The sequence below is a fragment of the Hyperolius riggenbachi genome, chromosome 2 (assembly GCF_040937935.1).
Source record: "Hyperolius riggenbachi isolate aHypRig1 chromosome 2, aHypRig1.pri, whole genome shotgun sequence".
NCBI lineage: Eukaryota > Metazoa > Chordata > Amphibia > Anura > Hyperoliidae > Hyperolius > Hyperolius riggenbachi.
The window spans coordinates 223101713-223120619 of NC_090647.1; the positions used below are offsets into that span (position 1 = coordinate 223101713).

The window sequence follows — 18907 nt, forward strand, 5'->3', positions numbered from 1 at the left end:
CTGAATAAGCACAGATGAGGAATGCATGTATGTCCACCAATCTAGCCGCCAACCTGCGACGGCGGACACACAACAGAGGAAACCAAGTGAGAACGCAATCGCAAGAGAAGCGATTGCGAAAGAGAATGAGCACAGGGATAGAATGTATGTATGTGCCCCAATCTGGTCGCAACCCGCGACTGTGCACACACAACAGCAGATATGAAGTAGGAACGCAATCGCGAGAGAGGCGATTGCCAGAGGTGACACAAGGCTACAGCAAGGCAGAGCACGAGGGTAGCAAAGGCACAGCAAATCATACTGTAACGATCGGTGAAGCACAGAGAGGACTTGATTACCGGTGATCTGCAGTATCACTGGGAATACAGATGTATACCAGATTATAAGTGATCTGCAGTATCACCGATAATCCGATATACTAGCTAACCTCTGTTCACCTGAGTAGAGTGTAGTGTTTGGTGCAACAGTAACACTTAGAGGACTAGGCCTCAGTGCAGCAAGGAATGCTGCACAGATTCCTTCCGCAGACCTGAGCTCTCCAAGACGGGAGGAGTCAGACTGACAGTAGGAAGGATTGTCTGAAAGTGACACTCAGGAGGAGATGTCACTGACAGGACGGGGAACCGCCTCCAAGAGTAAGGTCGGTTCTCGAGGTCGGACAAGCCAGGTCGTACACACACGGACAGACAAAGTACAAGATCATAAAGCAGAGGTGGAGTCTAGGTACAGGCAGGGTTCGGCAACAGGGTATCAGAAATATCGAGGTACAAGATCAGGAGGCAAAGGCGGAGTCTAAGTGCAGGCAGGGTTCGGCAACGGGGTATCAGATATATCGAGGTACAAAATCAGGAGGCAGAAACAGAGTCTAGGGACGAGCCGGGGTTCGGCAACAGAGTATCAGAAATATCGAGGTGCAAGATCAGAGTTCAGGAGGATAGTCAGGCAAGCAGGAAGTCATAACAGATAATCACAATCAAACTAGTACTTTAAGCTATCAACAAAATCTAGCTAAGTGTAGGATTACAGCTCCAGCTGGTCCCGGCACACTTGCGGATCTGACTACGGATCTGGGTGCTCCCACGTATGTGATCGCACGCCAGACAACCAGCAACTGAATAAGCAGCAGAATATATAGTTGCTGGACTCTGCTGCCCCGCCCGAACCATTCAGCCAATCATGAGTCCTGCAGGAATCAGCTGACCTTCCTGATCAGCTGACACTTCCTCTGCAAGTATAAAGGTCCTGAATTCAGGCCCGCGCGAGCATAGCTCTCCATCTGCCTAGGTGCACTAACAGACCCAGCCACACCAAGCACATGCTGCTGCATGCAAACAGCCGCTTTGCTGTCAGGACATGCGGCGGCTTTTCCGCGTTCCACCACACAACCAGACGCGTGCAAACCGCCGCGTAGGACGCGGAGTCAGCCGCCTAGCTCTTGGCACACGCGGCGGCTTTTCCGCGTTTCCTCACACATACAATGAGAAGATAAGGAAAATAACAAACGCTAACTAAACGCGAACACCGCACTCATTCGCAACAGCGAACGCGTTTTTTGCGCGGTCTCCGCGTGTTAAGCACAACAGAGACAAGCACGCCTAACTAACCACCGACAGACAAACATGAAACAGAGGACGCGAGCGCTTGCTTAACGGTTACCTCAACGAGCCTCCAGCAAGCGTTCGTAGTAGACAAGACAGATACACGAAAACAGGAATAAGTGAGTGATAAGATCCACTGCTCTTTCGCCAGAGCGAGTGTGATCCAAGTATAGAAACAGAGCGAGCTGGATCCACTGCAGGTGCGATCCAAGTACAGCAGGAGAGTTGGAGAGCAGAAGGATCCACAGCCGCTACCGCTAGAGGCTAGTGCGATCCAAGCACGACCGACAGATGAACAGAAGGGCCTACCAGTAACAACCGCTGCTCTGGTTAGTACCCCACAGACAGACAGAACAGGCAATACAAATAATACAATCCTGACTGCTCTAGCAAGGATGCCTAGTGCAGTCCCAGGAATTACTCTAAGTGTTTCACAGGACAAACCGTTATGACCAGCGACGTACTGTGGAATCACATGGTATATATAGAGCAAGCCTACAAAGGATGTGGCTAGGCAATTTGCATGACAAACGTATGCAAATTCCTCAGCAGCAGCCCGCTGCAAAACTGACAAAAGGTCTCTCTTCCAGAGACCTGCAGAATGCAGACCTGAACAGTGGTCAAAAAACTGCCTGCCTGCGCAGGCAGCCGAGCGGATCATTACATATAGGTTTTTTTTTTACTTAGAAATCTGATAAATTTTTCCGCTAGATCAAAATATGGTTGGCTGGATCGTGTTCTGGTTAAGGGCAATGCCTTTGATATGGGAGACCAGGGTTCAAATCCTGGCTAGGGTCAGTACCTAAGGAGTTCAAGGCAAGACTCCCTAACACTGCAGGGTGGCCTCTTGAGTGCGCCCCAATGGCTGCAGCTCTTGAGCTCTTTGAGTCCAACAGGAGAAAACTGCTATACAAATGTCTGGATTATTATTATTATTATTATTAATATTTGAAATGCTGAACCAATACACCATTCATGAATTTTAAGGATTAAAAAAAAAATCTATAGAAATTTCAGTTTTTATATTTTTCAATCAGATTTTTCCAACACATTTGATCAGATTTGTATAGGAAAAAAAACCTGGAATATCCATTATTTTTTCACTCAAGATTTTTTTCCCCTGATTTCTTATACAATTATTCATTTTTATAAAAAAAAAAAACCTGGAAAATGAATTGACTTGATAGTGTGGTGTATGGCCACCTTCAATCAAGCTATTATGTAGCTGCATACATGGCTTTGTTAGCAAAACTTCAACCCATTTAGGGCTTTCTAGAAGTAGCATTTAAACTAGGTGACTCTCCTATAAGCTACTTAAAATTTTGCTTCTATCATCCAAAAGCAGATCACTAGTGCAATGGGAAAATCTCTGCCTTTGAAATAAGAGTTGTGGGTTTGGTTCTCCTCTTTGCTGAATAATTTACCGGCCTGTTTATTTAGATCAATTATAATGCAGCCACTACAAGCATAGACACAAGAAGCCCTAACACAGCAGTGAATGTAAAAATAAATTTAGTATCAACATAGCCTGAGCTAGAGAGCGAGAAAAGGAAAGAGATGAAAAAAGCAGACCGATGCTGGGAATACACCATGAGTTTTTTGGGCAGATTGACGACCATTTGATTTTCCAATCGATTATACAATCGTTCTTCCAATCAATTTCCATTCACTTCTATGAGAAAATCGATCAGAAAAAAAAATCAAAATCAGATCGGACCTGCCAAAAATCTATCGAGCCATCTACCTGCCAAAAAAACTCATGGTGTATTCCCAGCATAAGTGATGAGCTGATTACCCATTGGAGAGGACAGCTGATACTAAAGACAGGAGCTTTCAGATACTGTAAAATGGCATTTTTAGGTAATTTTTAAACTAGAACGTTAACATAATATAACAGAGATTTAGGAATGGAATAATGTTTGCCATACTGCCTACTTAAAGGAAACCAGAGACGGTCCTTCACAAAGACTTTTTACTTACCCGGGGATTCCTCCAGTCCCATTAACAAGGATGCGTCCCTCGCTGTCCTCCCGCGGTCCTCCGTACGTCCGTAATCAGCCCCAGTAACTGGCTCAGTTGCATCAACCGGGGTTTTCTGGGCATGCGCAGTAGGTCCACGCATGCGCAGAAGACCCCGACTGACGCGACTGGGCCAGATACCGGGGCTGATTGCCGCTAAACAGAGGACCATGGGAGGATGACGAGGGACGCATCTCTGCTTATGGGGCTTGAGGAATCCCCGGGTAAGTGAAAAATATTTGTGAGGGGCTGTCTCTGGTACACTTTAATTCATGGTTTTTAACTTCATGATATTGATACCACTGTGGCTATGGCTGTAGATGCCAGTGTTCCTGTTTGAGATTTTCACTTTGGCAGTGTAAGGAAACGCGGAAAAGCCGCCATCTCTCGAGGTGAGGCGGCTGTTTCCGCGTCCAGCATGGCGTCACAACGCGGAAAAAACGCCGCGTGCCGCATAGGCAGTGCGGCGGAATCCGCATCAGAGGCGGCCCCCGCACTAGATACATTGCATGACAGTACTGGTGTGGCTGGGACTGATAGTCCACCAAGATTCAGACTTACACGCGCGCGAGCAGAGAGGCAGAGTTTAAATAGCAGTTAGAAGGGTGTCGGCTGACCAGCTGGGTCAGCTGACAAATTCCACTGCTCTCATTGGACCAGCAATTAGGGAGGTCCTGGAAAGGTCCTAGAGTATATATACTGCTGGTTGTTCACTTGCTCTTTGTCTGGCGTGCGATCACATACGTGGGAGCACCCAGATCCGTAGTCAGATCCTGAAGTGTGCCGGGACCAGCTGGAGCTGTAATCCTACACTTAGCTAGATATTTGATAGCTAAAGTACTAGTTTGATTGTGATTATATGTTATGACTTTTGCCTGCCTCGACTATCCTCCTGAACTCTGACCTTGTACCTCGATATTTCTGATACTCTGTTGCCGAACCTCGGCTCGTTCCTAGACTCTGTTTCTGCCTCCTGATTTTGTACCCCGATATATCTGATACCCCGTTGCCGAACCCTGCCTGTACTTTGACTCCGCCTTTGCCTACTGTATTTGTACTTTATCTGTCCGTGTGTGTACGACCTGGCTTGTCTGACCTCGAGAACCGACCTCACGTTTGGAGGCGGTTCCCAGTCCTGTTAGTGACACTTCTTCCTGAGTGTCACTCTCGGACTTTCCTTCCTACTGTCAGTCTGACTCCTCCCGTCTTGGAGAGCTCAGGTCTGCGGAAGGAATCCGTGCAGTTCTCCTTGCTGCACTGAGGCCTAGGCCTCCTAGTGTTACTGTTACACCAAAACACTACACTCTACTCAGGCGAAGAGAGGTTAGTTTGTATATCGGATTATCGGTGAGACTGCAGATCACTTATAATCTGGTATATATCTGTATTTCCGGCGATACTGCAGATCACCGGTAATTAGATACTCTCTGCGCCCACCGATCGTTACAGAACGCCAGACCAAAAAATGCAAATGGACGCACACACTGACCCTCTGGGCGCACTTGCCACTTCGGTGGAAAACATCAACCAAGTGCTGGGTAGCCACAAGACTATGATTGATGTCCTATCAGGCTCTGTGCGAACCCTCCAGACGTCAGTTGATTCGGTGCGATCCCCTCCTAGTGCTGACATACGTATGCCCGTACCAGATAAATTTTCCGGCCACAAGTCTGACTTCCGGAATTTTCAGAGTAGAGTGTTATCGTACTTCGAGTTGAGACCCCGATCCTCGGGGACTGAGACCCAACGGGTCACCTTTATTAAAACTTTACTGACTGGTGACTCCCAGTCATGGGCATACAACCTGCCTCCTACCGATACTGCTCTGACCTCGGTAGAGGAATTCTTTAAGGCCATGGCCGTAATTTACGACGACCCTGATCTTGCGGCAACCTCTGAGCGGAAGCTCAAACTTTTGCGGCACGACAGGGGTTCAGTCGAGGATTACGCGGCTGAATTTCGCAGATGGTCAGTCACGGCCAGATTTGATAATTTTGCCCTCATGGATTACTTCTTGTCTGGGTTGTCGGAGGAGGTCTCCGATTTAATGCTAACCTTGCCCGAGCCCAGGACAGTCGATGAGGCCATCACATCGGCCATTCGAGTCGACCGTCGATTACGCCATCAGAGGCAGATTCGGGGCAGTCACCGTGCCAGGGTAACATCATATGTGGCACCCTCCGCTGCACCCTTAGTAACGCCACCTCCGTCTGTCTCATCTCCTCCGGCCTTGCCTCCACCCGAACCAATGCAGATTGGTTGTTCGAAATTGACCCAGGTGGAGCGAAGGCGGAGAATGATGGATCAACTGCCCGAACAAGTCGGGGAACGAATTTGCCTAGGAGTAGTGGGGGGTGACACCCTAGGCACGCCACTTGCACCCCTTAAAGAAAAGAAATTGCTTCTCCCTTGTACAGTTACATGGGAGAAGAAATCTGTGGCCACTGAGGCTTTTATTGACTCAGGCTCAGCGGCCAATTTTATGAACTTTAAGTTTGCTCAGGAGTTGGGTATTCCGCTCACTCCTGTGACACCCCCCATTCAGGTCACGGCAGTAGACGATTCCCCTCTACAACGGAATCATGCTCTGTCACAGACCCCGGAGGTGAAGGTCACCATAGGGGCACTGCATGGGGAACAATTATCGTTTTTTGTATTGCACATGTCTACCTCAACTATTATCCTAGGCATGCCGTGGTTGCAACTTCATTCACCTCAAATAGACTGGGCCACGGGTCAGTTAACCACTTGGTCACCTCGTTGTTTTCAGCGGTGTTTGGGGAAGTTGACCTTGGGGCAAACCAGATTTCAGGTGGAAGGGGTACCAGATCAGTATTCTGAATTTTCCGATGTGTTCTGTCCCAAGGCAGCTGATAAATTGCCCCCACATCGTCCTTTCGATTGTCCCATTGATCTCCGTTCAGGTTGTGTTCCCCCCCGGGGTCACTTGTACAATCTGTCAGGGCCCGAAAAATTGGCCATGCAGGAGTACATCCGTGAAGATTTGGCCAAGGGTTTCATTCGCCCGTCCCGGTCACCTGCTGGAGCAGGGTTCTTTTTTGTCAAAAAGAAAGACGGAGGCTTGCGACCCTGCATCGATTATCGCGGTCTCAACAAGATTACTATAAAGAATCGCTATCCGTTGCCACTGATAGATAATTTGTTCACTCAGGTTACTGACGCTAAGATTTTTTCTAAGCTAGATTTGCGGGGCGCGTACAATCTGATACGTATAAGAAGGGGCGATGAGTGGAAGACGGCCTTTAATACACCAGACGGGCATTATGAGTACCTGGTGATGCCCTTCGGGTTATGTAATGCTCCGGCCGTTTTTCAGGAACTCATTAACGAGGTATTCCGGGAGGTGTTGGGGAAATTTGTACTAGTTTATCTTGATGATATTCTTATCTTCTCCAACAACCTCACTGAACATAGAAACCATGTGAGGTTTGTGTTAAATCAGTTAAGGCAGAACTCGTTATACGCAAAGCTTGAGAAGTGCATCTTCGAAGTAACATCTGTTGCGTTCTTGGGGTACATAATTTCCACCACAGGCCTGTCTATGGATCCTGCCAAGGTCTCCGCTGTTCTGGAGTGGCCACAGCCGGTTGGGTTGAAATCCCTTCAGCGCTTTCTTGGCTTCGCCAACTACTATAGACGGTTTATAAAGGGGTACTCCACTGTCATTGCTCCCCTTACCTGCCTCACTAAGAAGGGGGCGGATACCACTCACTGGTCTCCTGAGGCTTTACATGCTTTTGCCACCCTGAAGGGCCTATTCTGTTCAGCACCCATCCTCAGACATGTGGATGCCTCTTTCCCATTCATTGTGGAGGTAGATGCCTCGGAGGTTGGGGTGGGGGCTGTGCTGTCACAGCGGTCAGGCTTGCAGGGTAGAATGCACCCGTGTGCGTATTTCTCTCGCAGGTTCTCCCCTGCAGAGAGGAATTACGATATTGGAAACAGGGAGCTCTTGGCCATCAAATTGGCTTTCGAGGAATGGCGACACTGGTTAGAGGGAGCTGAACATACCATCACGGTTTACACCGATCACAAAAACCTAGAGTACATCGAGGGGGCTAAGAGGTTGAGCCCTCGCCAGGCTCGATGGTCGTTGTTCTTCTCCAGGTTTACTTTCATTATTACGTACACCCCAGGGAGCAAGAATGTTAAGGCGGATGCTCTATCCAGATGTTTTGAGTCAGAGACAGCACAGCCCTCCATTCCAGAGACCATTATTCCCCAGAAATTAATACTGGCAGCCACTGAAACTTGGGAGGATTGGAGGGAGACGTTGGCTCCCTTTCAGCAAGACATCCCGGAAGGGAAGCCCGCAGGGGTCCTGTTTGTTCCTCTGCCTTTTCGCCTGCAGGTTCTTGAGATGTTTCATGCACATAAGAACGCAGGGCATCCTGGGGCATCCAGGACACAGGATTTGATAGCCAGATGCGCCTGGTGACCTTCCTTGGCAGCGGATTGTAAGGAATACGTAAAAGAGTGTTTGATATGTGCCAAGAGTAAACCCTCCCGGCTGGCACCTGTCGGTACGTTGCAGCCTTTGCCCACCCCGAATGAGCCGTGGACCCACCTGTCCATGGATTTTGTGGGCGAGCTTCCCAGGTCTGAAGGTATGGCGGTCATTTGGGTGATAGTCGACCGTTTTAGTAAGATTGAAAGGACTCCCCTCGGCTCAGGAATTGGCCGAGTTGTTTATCACTCATGTCTTCCGTTTACATGGCATTCCCGAAGACATAGTTTCAGACAGGGGAGTCCAATTCGTCTCACGGTTTTGGAAAGCTTTTTGCCACCTCATGGGCATAAAGCTATCTTTTTCATCGGGCTATCACCCACAGACCAACGGCCAGACTGAGAGAATAAATCAGTCTTTAGAGCAATTTTTAAGGTGTTATGTGGCAGAGGCGCAGGACGATTGGGTCAGATTTCTGCCCTTCGCAGAATTTGCCCAGAATAATTTAAAAAACTCGTCCTCCGGATTCTCTCCCTTTCAGGTGGTGACGGGGAGATCACCCAAATTTTCCCCATTACCTATAGCCTCCACTCCTTTCCCAGCCCTGGAGGCCTGGCAAAAGTCATTGAAGGACCTTTGGGGGACGGTTAGAAGTAACCTGGAGAAGGCCTTTTTGAGTCAGAAGGGTCAAGCTGACAAAAGACGGTCGCTGGAGTGGAAGTTCCGACCAGGAGACTTGGTCTGGGTGTCCACACGTCACTTGACCCTAAGACAACCTTCGAATAAGCTTGGTCCCAGGTTTGTGGGTCCATTCCCGGTTGTCAGGAAAGTCAATGATGTTACTTACACCGTTGATCTTCCCTCTAACATGCGGGGGGTGAGGTCTTTCCACGTGTCCCTTCTTAAGCCAGCAGTCCAGGTGGGTCCCACTCCTCCTCCTCCTGTCTTGGTAGATGCCCAACACGAATATGAGGTGGAGAAGATTCTAGATTCACGCTCTGTACAAAACTCGGTACAATACCTCGTGCACTGGAAAGGGTATGGCATTGAGGAGAGGCAATGGGTACCGGGGACGCGCATGCATGCAGACGAATTAAAAAGGGAGTTTCATGCCTTACACCCCGAGAAACCTGGTGGGAGTTGTCCGGAGTCCACTCCTCGGGGGGGGGGGGGGGGTACTGTAAGGAAACGCGGAAAAGCCGCCATCTCTCGAGGTGAGGCGGCTGTTTCCGCGTCCAGCATGGCGTCACAACGCGGAAAAAACGCCGCGTGCCGCATAGGCAGTGCGGCGGAATCCGCATCAGAGGCGGCCCCCGCACTAGATACATTGCATGACAGTACTGGTGTGGCTGGGACTGATAGTCCACCAAGATTCAGACTTACACGCGCGCGAGCAGAGAGGCAGAGTTTAAATAGCAGTTAGAAGGGTGTCGGCTGACCAGCTGGGTCAGCTGACAAATTCCACTGCTCTCATTGGACCAGCAATTAGGGAGGTTCTGGAAAGGTCCTAGAGTATATATACTGCTGGTTGTTCACTTGCTCTTTGTCTGGCGTGCGATCACATACGTGGGAGCACCCAGATCCGTAGTCAGATCCTGAAGTGTGCCGGGACCAGCTGGAGCTGTAATCCTACACTTAGCTAGATATTTGATAGCTAAAGTACTAGTTTGATTGTGATTATATGTTATGACTTTTGCCTGCCTCGACTATCCTCCTGAACTCTGACCTTGTACCTCGATATTTCTGATACTCTGTTGCCGAACCTCGGCTCGTTCCTAGACTCTGTTTCTGCCTCCTGATTTTGTACCCCGATATATCTGATACCCCGTTGCCGAACCCTGCCTGTACTTTGACTCCGCCTTTGCCTACTGTATTTGTACTTTATCTGTCCGTGTGTGTACGACCTGGCTTGTCTGACCTCGAGAACCGACCTCACGATTGGAGGCGGTTCCCAGTCCTGTTAGTGACACTTCTTCCTGAGTGTCACTCTCGGACTTTCCTTCCTACTGTCAGTCTGACTCCTCCCGTCTTGGAGAGCTCAGGTCTGCGGAAGGAATCCGTGCAGTTCTCCTTGCTGCACTGAGGCCTAGGCCTCCTAGTGTTACTGTTACACCAAAACACTACACTCTACTCAGGCGAACAGAGGTTAGTTTGTATATCGGATTATCGGTGAGACTGCAGATCACTTATAATCTGGTATATATCTGTATTTCCGGCGATACTGCAGATCACCGGTAATCAGATACTCTCTGCGCCCACCGATCGTTACAGGCAGTCACAATCCACAAGCCTGATTCTTTTAAATAAAAACTACATCCAACATCATGTAATGAGGATGGAGTATGAGTGTGCAGGTAAATCATGCTTCTCTCAGAGACTCAGTTCACAAGACACATTATTTAAAAACCCTTTCACTATTTAGTTCCTGTGAGCTGCAATGTGTTACTAGTCAGCATAATACCCATTGACTTATTTGTGGGTTTCCTACTTAGAGATCACACATTACCCTTCAGTGCCTAGAGGAGAACTGGGAGGAACAAACAACAGAAACTGACAAACTCCAAAAAAAGCATTCTTGCCAATAAAAAGCCAGTCATAAATATTTTGACTTCAACCAGCTAATTTAAAGAGACACTGAAGCGAAAAAAAAAAATATGATATAGTGAATTGGTTGTGTACTATGAATAATTACTAGAAGATTAGCAGCAAAGAAAATATTCTCATACTTTTATTTTCAGGTATATAGTGTTTTTTCTAACATTGCATCATTCTATAATATGTGCAGATTACACAACACTCAGCATTCAAAATGAGTCTTTCAGAGCAGTCTGTGAAGTAATGACATCTCCTCTGGCAGAGGAAAAGTAAATAGTCCAGGAACAGTTGAGATAATAAAAGTCAGATAACAGCCCTCTCCACGACTAACTTAGTCGGAGAGCTTAATGGCTTGTTTGCATAGAGATAAGAACTGGAGTTTCTCAACTCTTCCTGTACTGGAAACAATTAGACTGATGTATCTGATCTTAATATTTTATTTCTTAGCTGTGCTACACATACAAATCATAATATCATCATTTTTTTTCCGCTTCAGTGTCTCTTTAACATTATCATCAAAATTAGATTACTGTACAAAGTGTATAATGAATGTGATACAATGCATGACAGGAAACCTCAAAAGTCAGATCAGCGACCTCCAAGAAGCCAATGAGAGTGCCGTTATGGAGCTGACAAAAGCCGACGAGGAGATCTCACAGCAAAGAAAGGATCTAGCTATGCTGAAAGCAGAATACAGCCAGAAGTTACATGACTCTCAGGAGCAAATAAATATTCTTATGGAACAGGTAATGCAGTACAGTGTATAGCCATGTCTTTTATGTATGTACAAATGGATGCACATTTATGAATATGTGTCACTTGGGGCCAGATGCACTAGGGTTGCACTAATAGTGCAACTCTCAGTACACTGTTACGGTAGCACCGGTAATATTGCCAAGCTCTGCTTTTGCATGGCAATATAACTGTTAGTGCATCAGGCCTTATATGAGATAAAACCAGAACTTACACCACATGACGCTATTCAAATCATATTTAAATCAAGCCTTATACACTTTCCATGAACATCTTGCAAGAAACAAATGTCACCTCCTCAACAAATACTGTTAAAGGCCTTCTTGTACATGGGCATTTTGGTGTTATGTTCAGAGGCTACCACTGCATGTAACCAGTATATTAGTGTAGTAACTGACAGAACATCACAACTACGAAAAAGTTCAATTTGGACTGGGCATCATTATAGAATATTTCAAACTCCACAGTTTTGAACTGGCAAAGGGGCTCAAAAAACCCTTTAGAAGATCAAAAACTGCAAAAATCGCCATAACATTGAAAAATCCCATTCAGGTATATTGAAAGATAACCACATGATTGTGTAAAATGATGGTGGAGTGAAATTCCAATGCTTTTATCACTGTTTGGATCTTTAAGGCTGGGTGCACCCATAACATAACACGAAATGCTGCGTTTTATGTCATGTTTCATTTTATGTTGTGTGTATTTTTTGTGCATTTTTGCTGCATTTGCGATAGCGTTTGTTTTTTTTTACCGCAGATGCATTTTTCAAGCGTCTTGCATACGTTTTAATGCGTTTGTGGTTCACATATACAAAATGCATATGTGTTTTGCATGCGTATTTCATGTGACAACAGGAAGCGGAAATACATCATAAAACAATTCTTTTAACCAAAAACGCATAGAAAACCCCACGAAAAACACATGTAAAACGCATACCGTTGCATCGGGCAGCACGATGGCATAGTGGTTAGTGCTCTTGCCTTGCAACGCTGGGTCCCCGCCCGTTTCGAATCCCAGCCAAGTCAACATCTGTAAGGAGCTTGTATGTTCTCCCCGTGTTTGCGTGGGTTTTCTCTGGGCACTCTGGTTTCCTCCCACATCCCAAAAATATACAGATAAGTTAATTGGCATCCCCTAAATTGGCCCTAGACTATGATACAGACACTACATGATACATACATAGACATATGACCATGGTAGGGACTAGATTGTGAGCCCCTATGAGGGACAGTTAGTGACAAGACAATAAACTCTTTACAGCGCTGCGTAATATGTCGGCGCTATATAAATACTTGAATAAATAAATAAATAGCGTTGCGTTTCCATTGACTTTCATTATGTGCGTTTGTGCTGTGTTTTTGAAGATTATGCAACAAAATCTGCGTTTTGAAAACAAACCCATGAAAAACTCATATGCATTTTTGATCTGCTTTTTTTCCTGCGGCCCTTAGACTTCCATTAGCGGCAAAAACTTAGCGTTTTCCGCAACGCTAGCGTTTCTGCTATGTGTGCACTCAGCCTAATGCATTTATATTCATATGTACACTTTTGTATTTTTTTCAAAGATGAATCTGCCTTCATCTGGATTAATTCAGCCCGATAATTACCAAGAGGAAGTTATCCAACTGAGGGGTGAATGTAGAAGACTTAGAATGCAGGGTCATCAGCTGAGTGAAGAAAATTACAGACTTAAAGAAGATTTATGGGACCTTAGAATGCAGAAGGAAGGTTTACTTTCAAAAACAAAGGATGAGCTGCATTGTAAGTGGGCTTTAAAGCAATATGCATACCATGTTCATACCTATCTAGTGTATCTAGTGAGGCAAGTTTACAAAAGACTTGAATAACTAACATATAGTGCTAAGACCCCTTGCTAAGTTAACCTTTATTTTTAATCTTTCCGTACTTGTAGGCAGAAACAAAAACAAGTTAGATTCTTACCTTAGTCGGTCCTAGTAGCCCACACAAGCCAAGTATAAGGAACTGCTTCTATGTTGAGGAAAATAAACTGCACAAGGGACTTCATTCTACTGGGCATGTGAAGAACTTACTCACACAGATTCAGTCCATATGCACTCATCCATGGCCAGAAGATGACCCAGGAAATCTTTGGACCACCAAGTCCTGAACCCAGTTACCACTACGTTTACTTTAAAAACTGTGTATATAAATAAAATTGCTAATAATATATAAAATTAATAGATCAATCGGTTATATCAAAGTTGAAAGTACAAGTATCAAAGTTGAACAGTGGTTCAGCATAGTAGATATGTCGATTAGTCCAGGCTACAATAGAATATGCTCATTTCAGTCTTAGTACCTGGCTCTTTGATCCCCTGACTTCCTAAAGCATACCTTTACCCCAGAAACCATTCTTGCTACTCGGTTTCAGGGTCCCTCACATTCCACATTCCATGACGTTTTCTGTTCACAGTGTCCCAGAAGTTTACCAGGCCATGAACAAGCACACCTGAACTGGGATGCTGGGTGGTAGTGCACCTTGTCTTCTTCTGTACACAATCACTCCCTTTTACTGGGCCTATGGCAGGGGTCTCAAACTCAATTTACCTGGGGGCCGCAGGAGGCAAAGTCAGGATGAGGCTGGGCCGCATAAGGGAATCAATCAATCAATCAATCAATCAACCCCCTGTCCCTTGCATTGATTTTTATTTCAAAATCAAATTCACACTGAAGCAAACTATTTTGCCTATTTTACCTTATAGTTCGCTTCAGTGCTCCCATTACAAGTAATCTGCCGTGTCCTCGCCGCAAAACGAGGGCTGCAGAGCCCCCAAATCGCCCGGGGGCAATCCGCCGGCATTTCCTGGAAGGGGCAGAGCTTTCAGCTTCATCTCTGCCCCTCCTGACATCAATCGCGGCACATTGCCGCCTCTGCTCGCCCTCTCACTCTTCCTTCACAGAGAGGGGCGGGCAGAGGCGGCGATGCGCCGCGATTGACGTCAGGAGGGGCAGAGCTGAAGCTGAAAGCTCTGCCCCTTCCAGGAAATGCCGGCGGATTGCCCCCCGGGCGATTTGGGGGCTCTGCAGCCCTCGTTTAGCGGCGGGGATGTGGCAGATTACTTGGGAGCACTGAAGCAAACTATAAGGAAGATTTTGCTGGCGCGGCGGGGATGCGGCAGATTACTTGGGAGCACTGAAGCGAACTATAAGGAAGATTTTGCTGACGCGGCGGGGATGCGGCAGATTACTTGGGAGCACTGAAGCGAACTATAAGGAAGATTTTGCTGGCGCGGGCCACAAAATATTGTATCGAGGGCCGCAAATGGCCCGCGAGCCGCGAGTTTGAGACCCCTGGCCTATGGAGTTCAGAACTCGCACATGCTCATGTCATGGTTGTTGCACTTTATAAACTGACCCTTACATTGGGTACTATTTTGGGCCTCTGTTGCCTCATGAGCCCAGGCCCTGGTATTCCTAGATGTATTCCATAAGGTATAAAAAGGTGTTCCTCGGCAGTGTACAAGTGGGGAAACTGTCATTTCTAACAGCTAAAAAAAATACAAGCTCTGGCACTTGCATATCTTTCTGTAATCATGCATTTCTGCATAAGCATTCTTATAGATATTGCACAGTTTTGTAAAAAAAATATATTTAAACATACAAGATCTATGCTTGCTGATAATTCAGTTTTTCAAAACACTGGGGCACATGAGAGGCGGGATCCTGTGCCACCCCCTGGGATCCGAACTCCACATGCAACATGCAGGTGGACCTCAGTGCTAATAATTCAATTTTAAATGGGTAAATCACTCTATTTCCAACAGTCTCACTCTTCAAATTGCTTTGGGGCATTAAGATCACTACATACCGCCCCCCTCCTCCCATGCAGGCAACTCACCAGATGTTGCGGCTACTCCGGCTTGTGTTCACTTGTGGGGTGTATGGCTACTCCCAGGCAATCGCCAGGACTTCTCCTCCGTATGGATCTCCTGCTGGCTTGTTTACACCTCCAATATAATAAAAAGATTTGCTCTCATAGTGTAAAATGATCTTCATTTGTTACACATTTGGTTGCTAGCAACGATAAACGTTTAAAAGTGGCAGACAGGTGGCGTACCAGGCCATGGATATTGAGGATCAGAGCTTGCAGATAGCTGGCTAAACCGGTTGTCACTACACACTCTTTCTGGTGTCCAAAGCCAGCCTGCTGCTGGAAGATTAAAATCAGTGTACATTCACCGCTGCTGCGTTCGGCCCACATGACACACACAGAACATCACTCTGTAGTTCTACCCAATGCTTTTCGCAACTCGTCCCTTGCTAATAACGATTATTATATAAATGTATTGAATGTAAATAATAAATATATTATTTATTTTTTTAACTAAATTGTTTCAATAGATTCCTGGACTCCAAAAAGTGAGTGGAGCAGCTCCGGTGACAAGAATCTCCAATGTGGCAGCTGGTGCTCAGAACAGAACAGGTATGTCTGCAGTCTATAAAGATATTCAATGTTTTGTTCATAGAAAACAACAGTCCCCTCTGTTAAAATCTACTGAATGTGTTTCAAAGAATTTTGCTAACATTATTTCAAATTTATAATTTTTCCCCATTTCTTGGGCCTCAGACCACTTCTCAGAATAAACCATCCCCCCTCCCTTTCCTGTTATCATATTTCAAAATGTATTACTTTTGATGTAAGGGGAAGGTCACCCTTACTACAGTTTCAGGCTACTTTCACACTGACACGTTGTGTTGCGTTGGACATTATAATTGCATAGCAAACGCAATGCGATTATATTGTAACGGTGCGGTCACATCAGCACGCAACGGTTTAATGGAATCTGTCCGTATAACGTGAGCCATGCAGTGCGGTACCAGACATTGTGCACATTTACAGTTGCAGTAAAGCACTGTATGCGTCACATCAAGTGCGAAAATAAACCTGAAACAGCATCTGGTCTGTTCTCCTGCTACACACGGTCACTGTGGTCACATGATCAAAGTGATCACAACTTAGAAGGTGCTGATTGGCTGCTCTGATGTCAGCTACAGAACCCACCTACGGTGGGTGAGTTCCATAGAAATAAGGTGGTGGGAGCAGGGACTGCACAACTCCGTGCCATTTTAAATGTGGCACTGTAAAACACTGCAGACATTGGTGCACCATATTAAACTTTCAGTTAAGCTAATCGCAAAATGTACTGTAGATGTCACTCAGAATTATCTTTTTTGACAGTCATTAACTGTCCCTGAGAGCTGAGAACAATCAAATCTCTATCATAGTTTTAACAACAGGTAGGTCTAGCGAATGATGCAGTTCCACAGCTGGCGAGCTCCTGGTCTCCAGAAAGAAAGGAAGTCCCAGGGCTTCAACTGTGCAGTGTAATTTTAATCCCAGGGAGTCGACCAGTCAGCACCTGGATCCATTAAGGTGCAAATGTGGCAGACCAGCAGAGAAGGAAGGACTGGGTCTCAACCTGGATTGTAGCAGTTATAGCAGAAAATCTTTTTATTCCATAGCAGCAGAAAGCACACAACGTTTCGGCACAAGGCCTTTGTCAAGTGGTCTCCTCCAGTCACCCTCAATGAGATTCAGAGTACCGTAGTGTCTTCATACAAAACTTTTAATTAGGTCAATCTCCAGAATGCCATAAAACATAATGAAAAGCACATATAGTGTAAAATCTATTAAAACCAAAATCGTTCTCCTCGCTGTACAATGCAGTCACGTGTTCAACTCCTGTTGTATACCGTATCACAATGCCTTAGTGGTGCTTGCCCGGGGTGTTTTAGAGCAAAGCAGGTTGTTTTGGCGTAAGGTGCATCATAGCAGTAATGTTATACTGCGTGGTGCATGTAAGGGTAATTCGATCGCCGGATCCAGAAGTACATCTCCCTCCAGGTTACGATGCCACGGAGGGGGAATAGTATTTAATGCTGCCAGGAATTTGAGCGGCAGGTGGGTGAGCTGTCATTCGTCTCTCCCTGTGCCCAGCACACCAGCGGTGCGTTTTAGAGTATGGTGTCTCCGCTCTTCTCGTGTGCTACCACGCTTTGTACTGTGCTGTGCTTGCTACCACTCTTTGTAACCTCTTTGTACTGTGCCAAAACACTCCTGTACAGCCATTTTCCAACCATTGATGCAAGACGCACACGTTTCCTCTCTGGCCAGGAATTCAGCCGAACAAGACTGTTTTTGCACAGTACAAGAAGGAGTGGTAGCGGGGATAGCAGAGATTCTTCTCCACTCTATAATATATTTTACTGTTGTTTTCTGTATGCCGGTTGAAGGACAGGAAGTGAAGTAAATTTTACCTAATATGGACTCAGATTAGGCCGTGTTCATAATGAGACGTTGCATTGTATACCCTGTATAATAGGAATGCAATGGAACAAAAAAGTCATACTGCATGTTATGGCAGTGTTGTGTCCCATACAGAAAAGCATGCAGTCAATATACTTCACTATACTTGTTAACTCACTGGTTTTGTGGTAACGCACTACATGCAGTGCGTTACCATACCACAACCCGTTTTACCGAAACACACCTGCCGCTCTGTGAACGTCACATACATGGTGCACTGTAAGCCACGTTACAAAGCTACAACCACCACTATGATCAGGCCATAAAACAAGTTGCTACCCTTTCCAAACTTGTCAGAAAGCTACAATAAAATGTGTGGCTGGAGTTAGTTTTTGTAAGTGAGTGTCTTTTGCAGTGAACACAAACAATGCACCCTTGTTGAGTTACGGCAATAAAGCACCTCTTTTTGTCTTTATAGGAGGGAAATGTTTAATGGAGTTTTCCCAAAACATAAAGCAGTCTCAGGACCTGAAGTATTAAAAGAACCGTGGGAAAGTAAGTAACAGAACTAGTTTTACTTTGCTGCAGTATCAATTATGAATATAAATATGTCTGGTTTAAGGCATTTGTGCTTTTGACATGCAGTTTGCCTTATAGATTTAGTGCTATTCAAGCAAAAAATGTCTATGCATTCAGGTGTAGTTTGTGGTGACCTTCTGATGAGAGTGATATAGAGGCTGCCAAATTAATTTCATTTTAAACAATGGGGTGGCAACACCGCCAAACAAAACACATTAAGGGTGCTTTCACACAGAAAGGTTGCATGTTGTAATGCACACTGTTTAGCGAACTGGTGCGATTTAAAGTCTCTGCACAGTTCACACCTCATCAGCTGAGACCTGATACAATGGATTCCATTATTACAACGGAGAAAACGCATTGCATTACTGGAATCTCACTCTCTGATAAGCACAATGTTTGTCAATCAAGGCACACATTGGTCAGTGGCTTCTTTGCCTGCGCTAGATCGAATGTCACTGCAAAAGTTATTTTTACTATTTCCACAGAAAAAACTTGACCTCTTCATGTGCTTATTCAAAATACTTTAATGTTGGCGTACAAAAATCCCAGCATGATGTCTCACATCACCCACCCTTAAAAACCATTAAAAACACACTGGTATGCATATGGAGCACTCATCTA

At 45.8% G+C, this 18907-nt stretch overlaps 2 protein-coding genes across 4 annotated transcripts in view; one reads left to right on the plus strand and one right to left on the minus strand.

The window, feature by feature from the left end:
* TASL (TLR adaptor interacting with endolysosomal SLC15A4) overlaps positions 1 to 15375 on the minus strand; it is a 57324-nt gene extending 41949 nt beyond the window's left edge. Inside the window, exon 1 of the mRNA XM_068265281.1 lies at positions 15296 to 15375. The gene's annotated coding sequence lies outside the window, so the exon portion shown is untranslated. The remainder of the gene's footprint in view (positions 1 to 15295) is intronic.
* LOC137544225 (golgin subfamily A member 6-like protein 7) overlaps positions 1 to 18907 on the plus strand; it is a 61665-nt gene that overhangs the window by 28075 nt on the left and 14683 nt on the right. For all 3 annotated transcript variants that reach the window (XM_068265278.1, XM_068265279.1, XM_068265280.1), the window contains 4 exons: positions 11251 to 11426; positions 13002 to 13197; positions 15799 to 15880; positions 18183 to 18259. In XM_068265278.1, coding sequence (XP_068121379.1) covers positions 11251 to 11426; positions 13002 to 13197; positions 15799 to 15880; positions 18183 to 18259 — 531 coding nt within the window. The remainder of the gene's footprint in view (positions 1 to 11250; positions 11427 to 13001; positions 13198 to 15798; positions 15881 to 18182; positions 18260 to 18907) is intronic.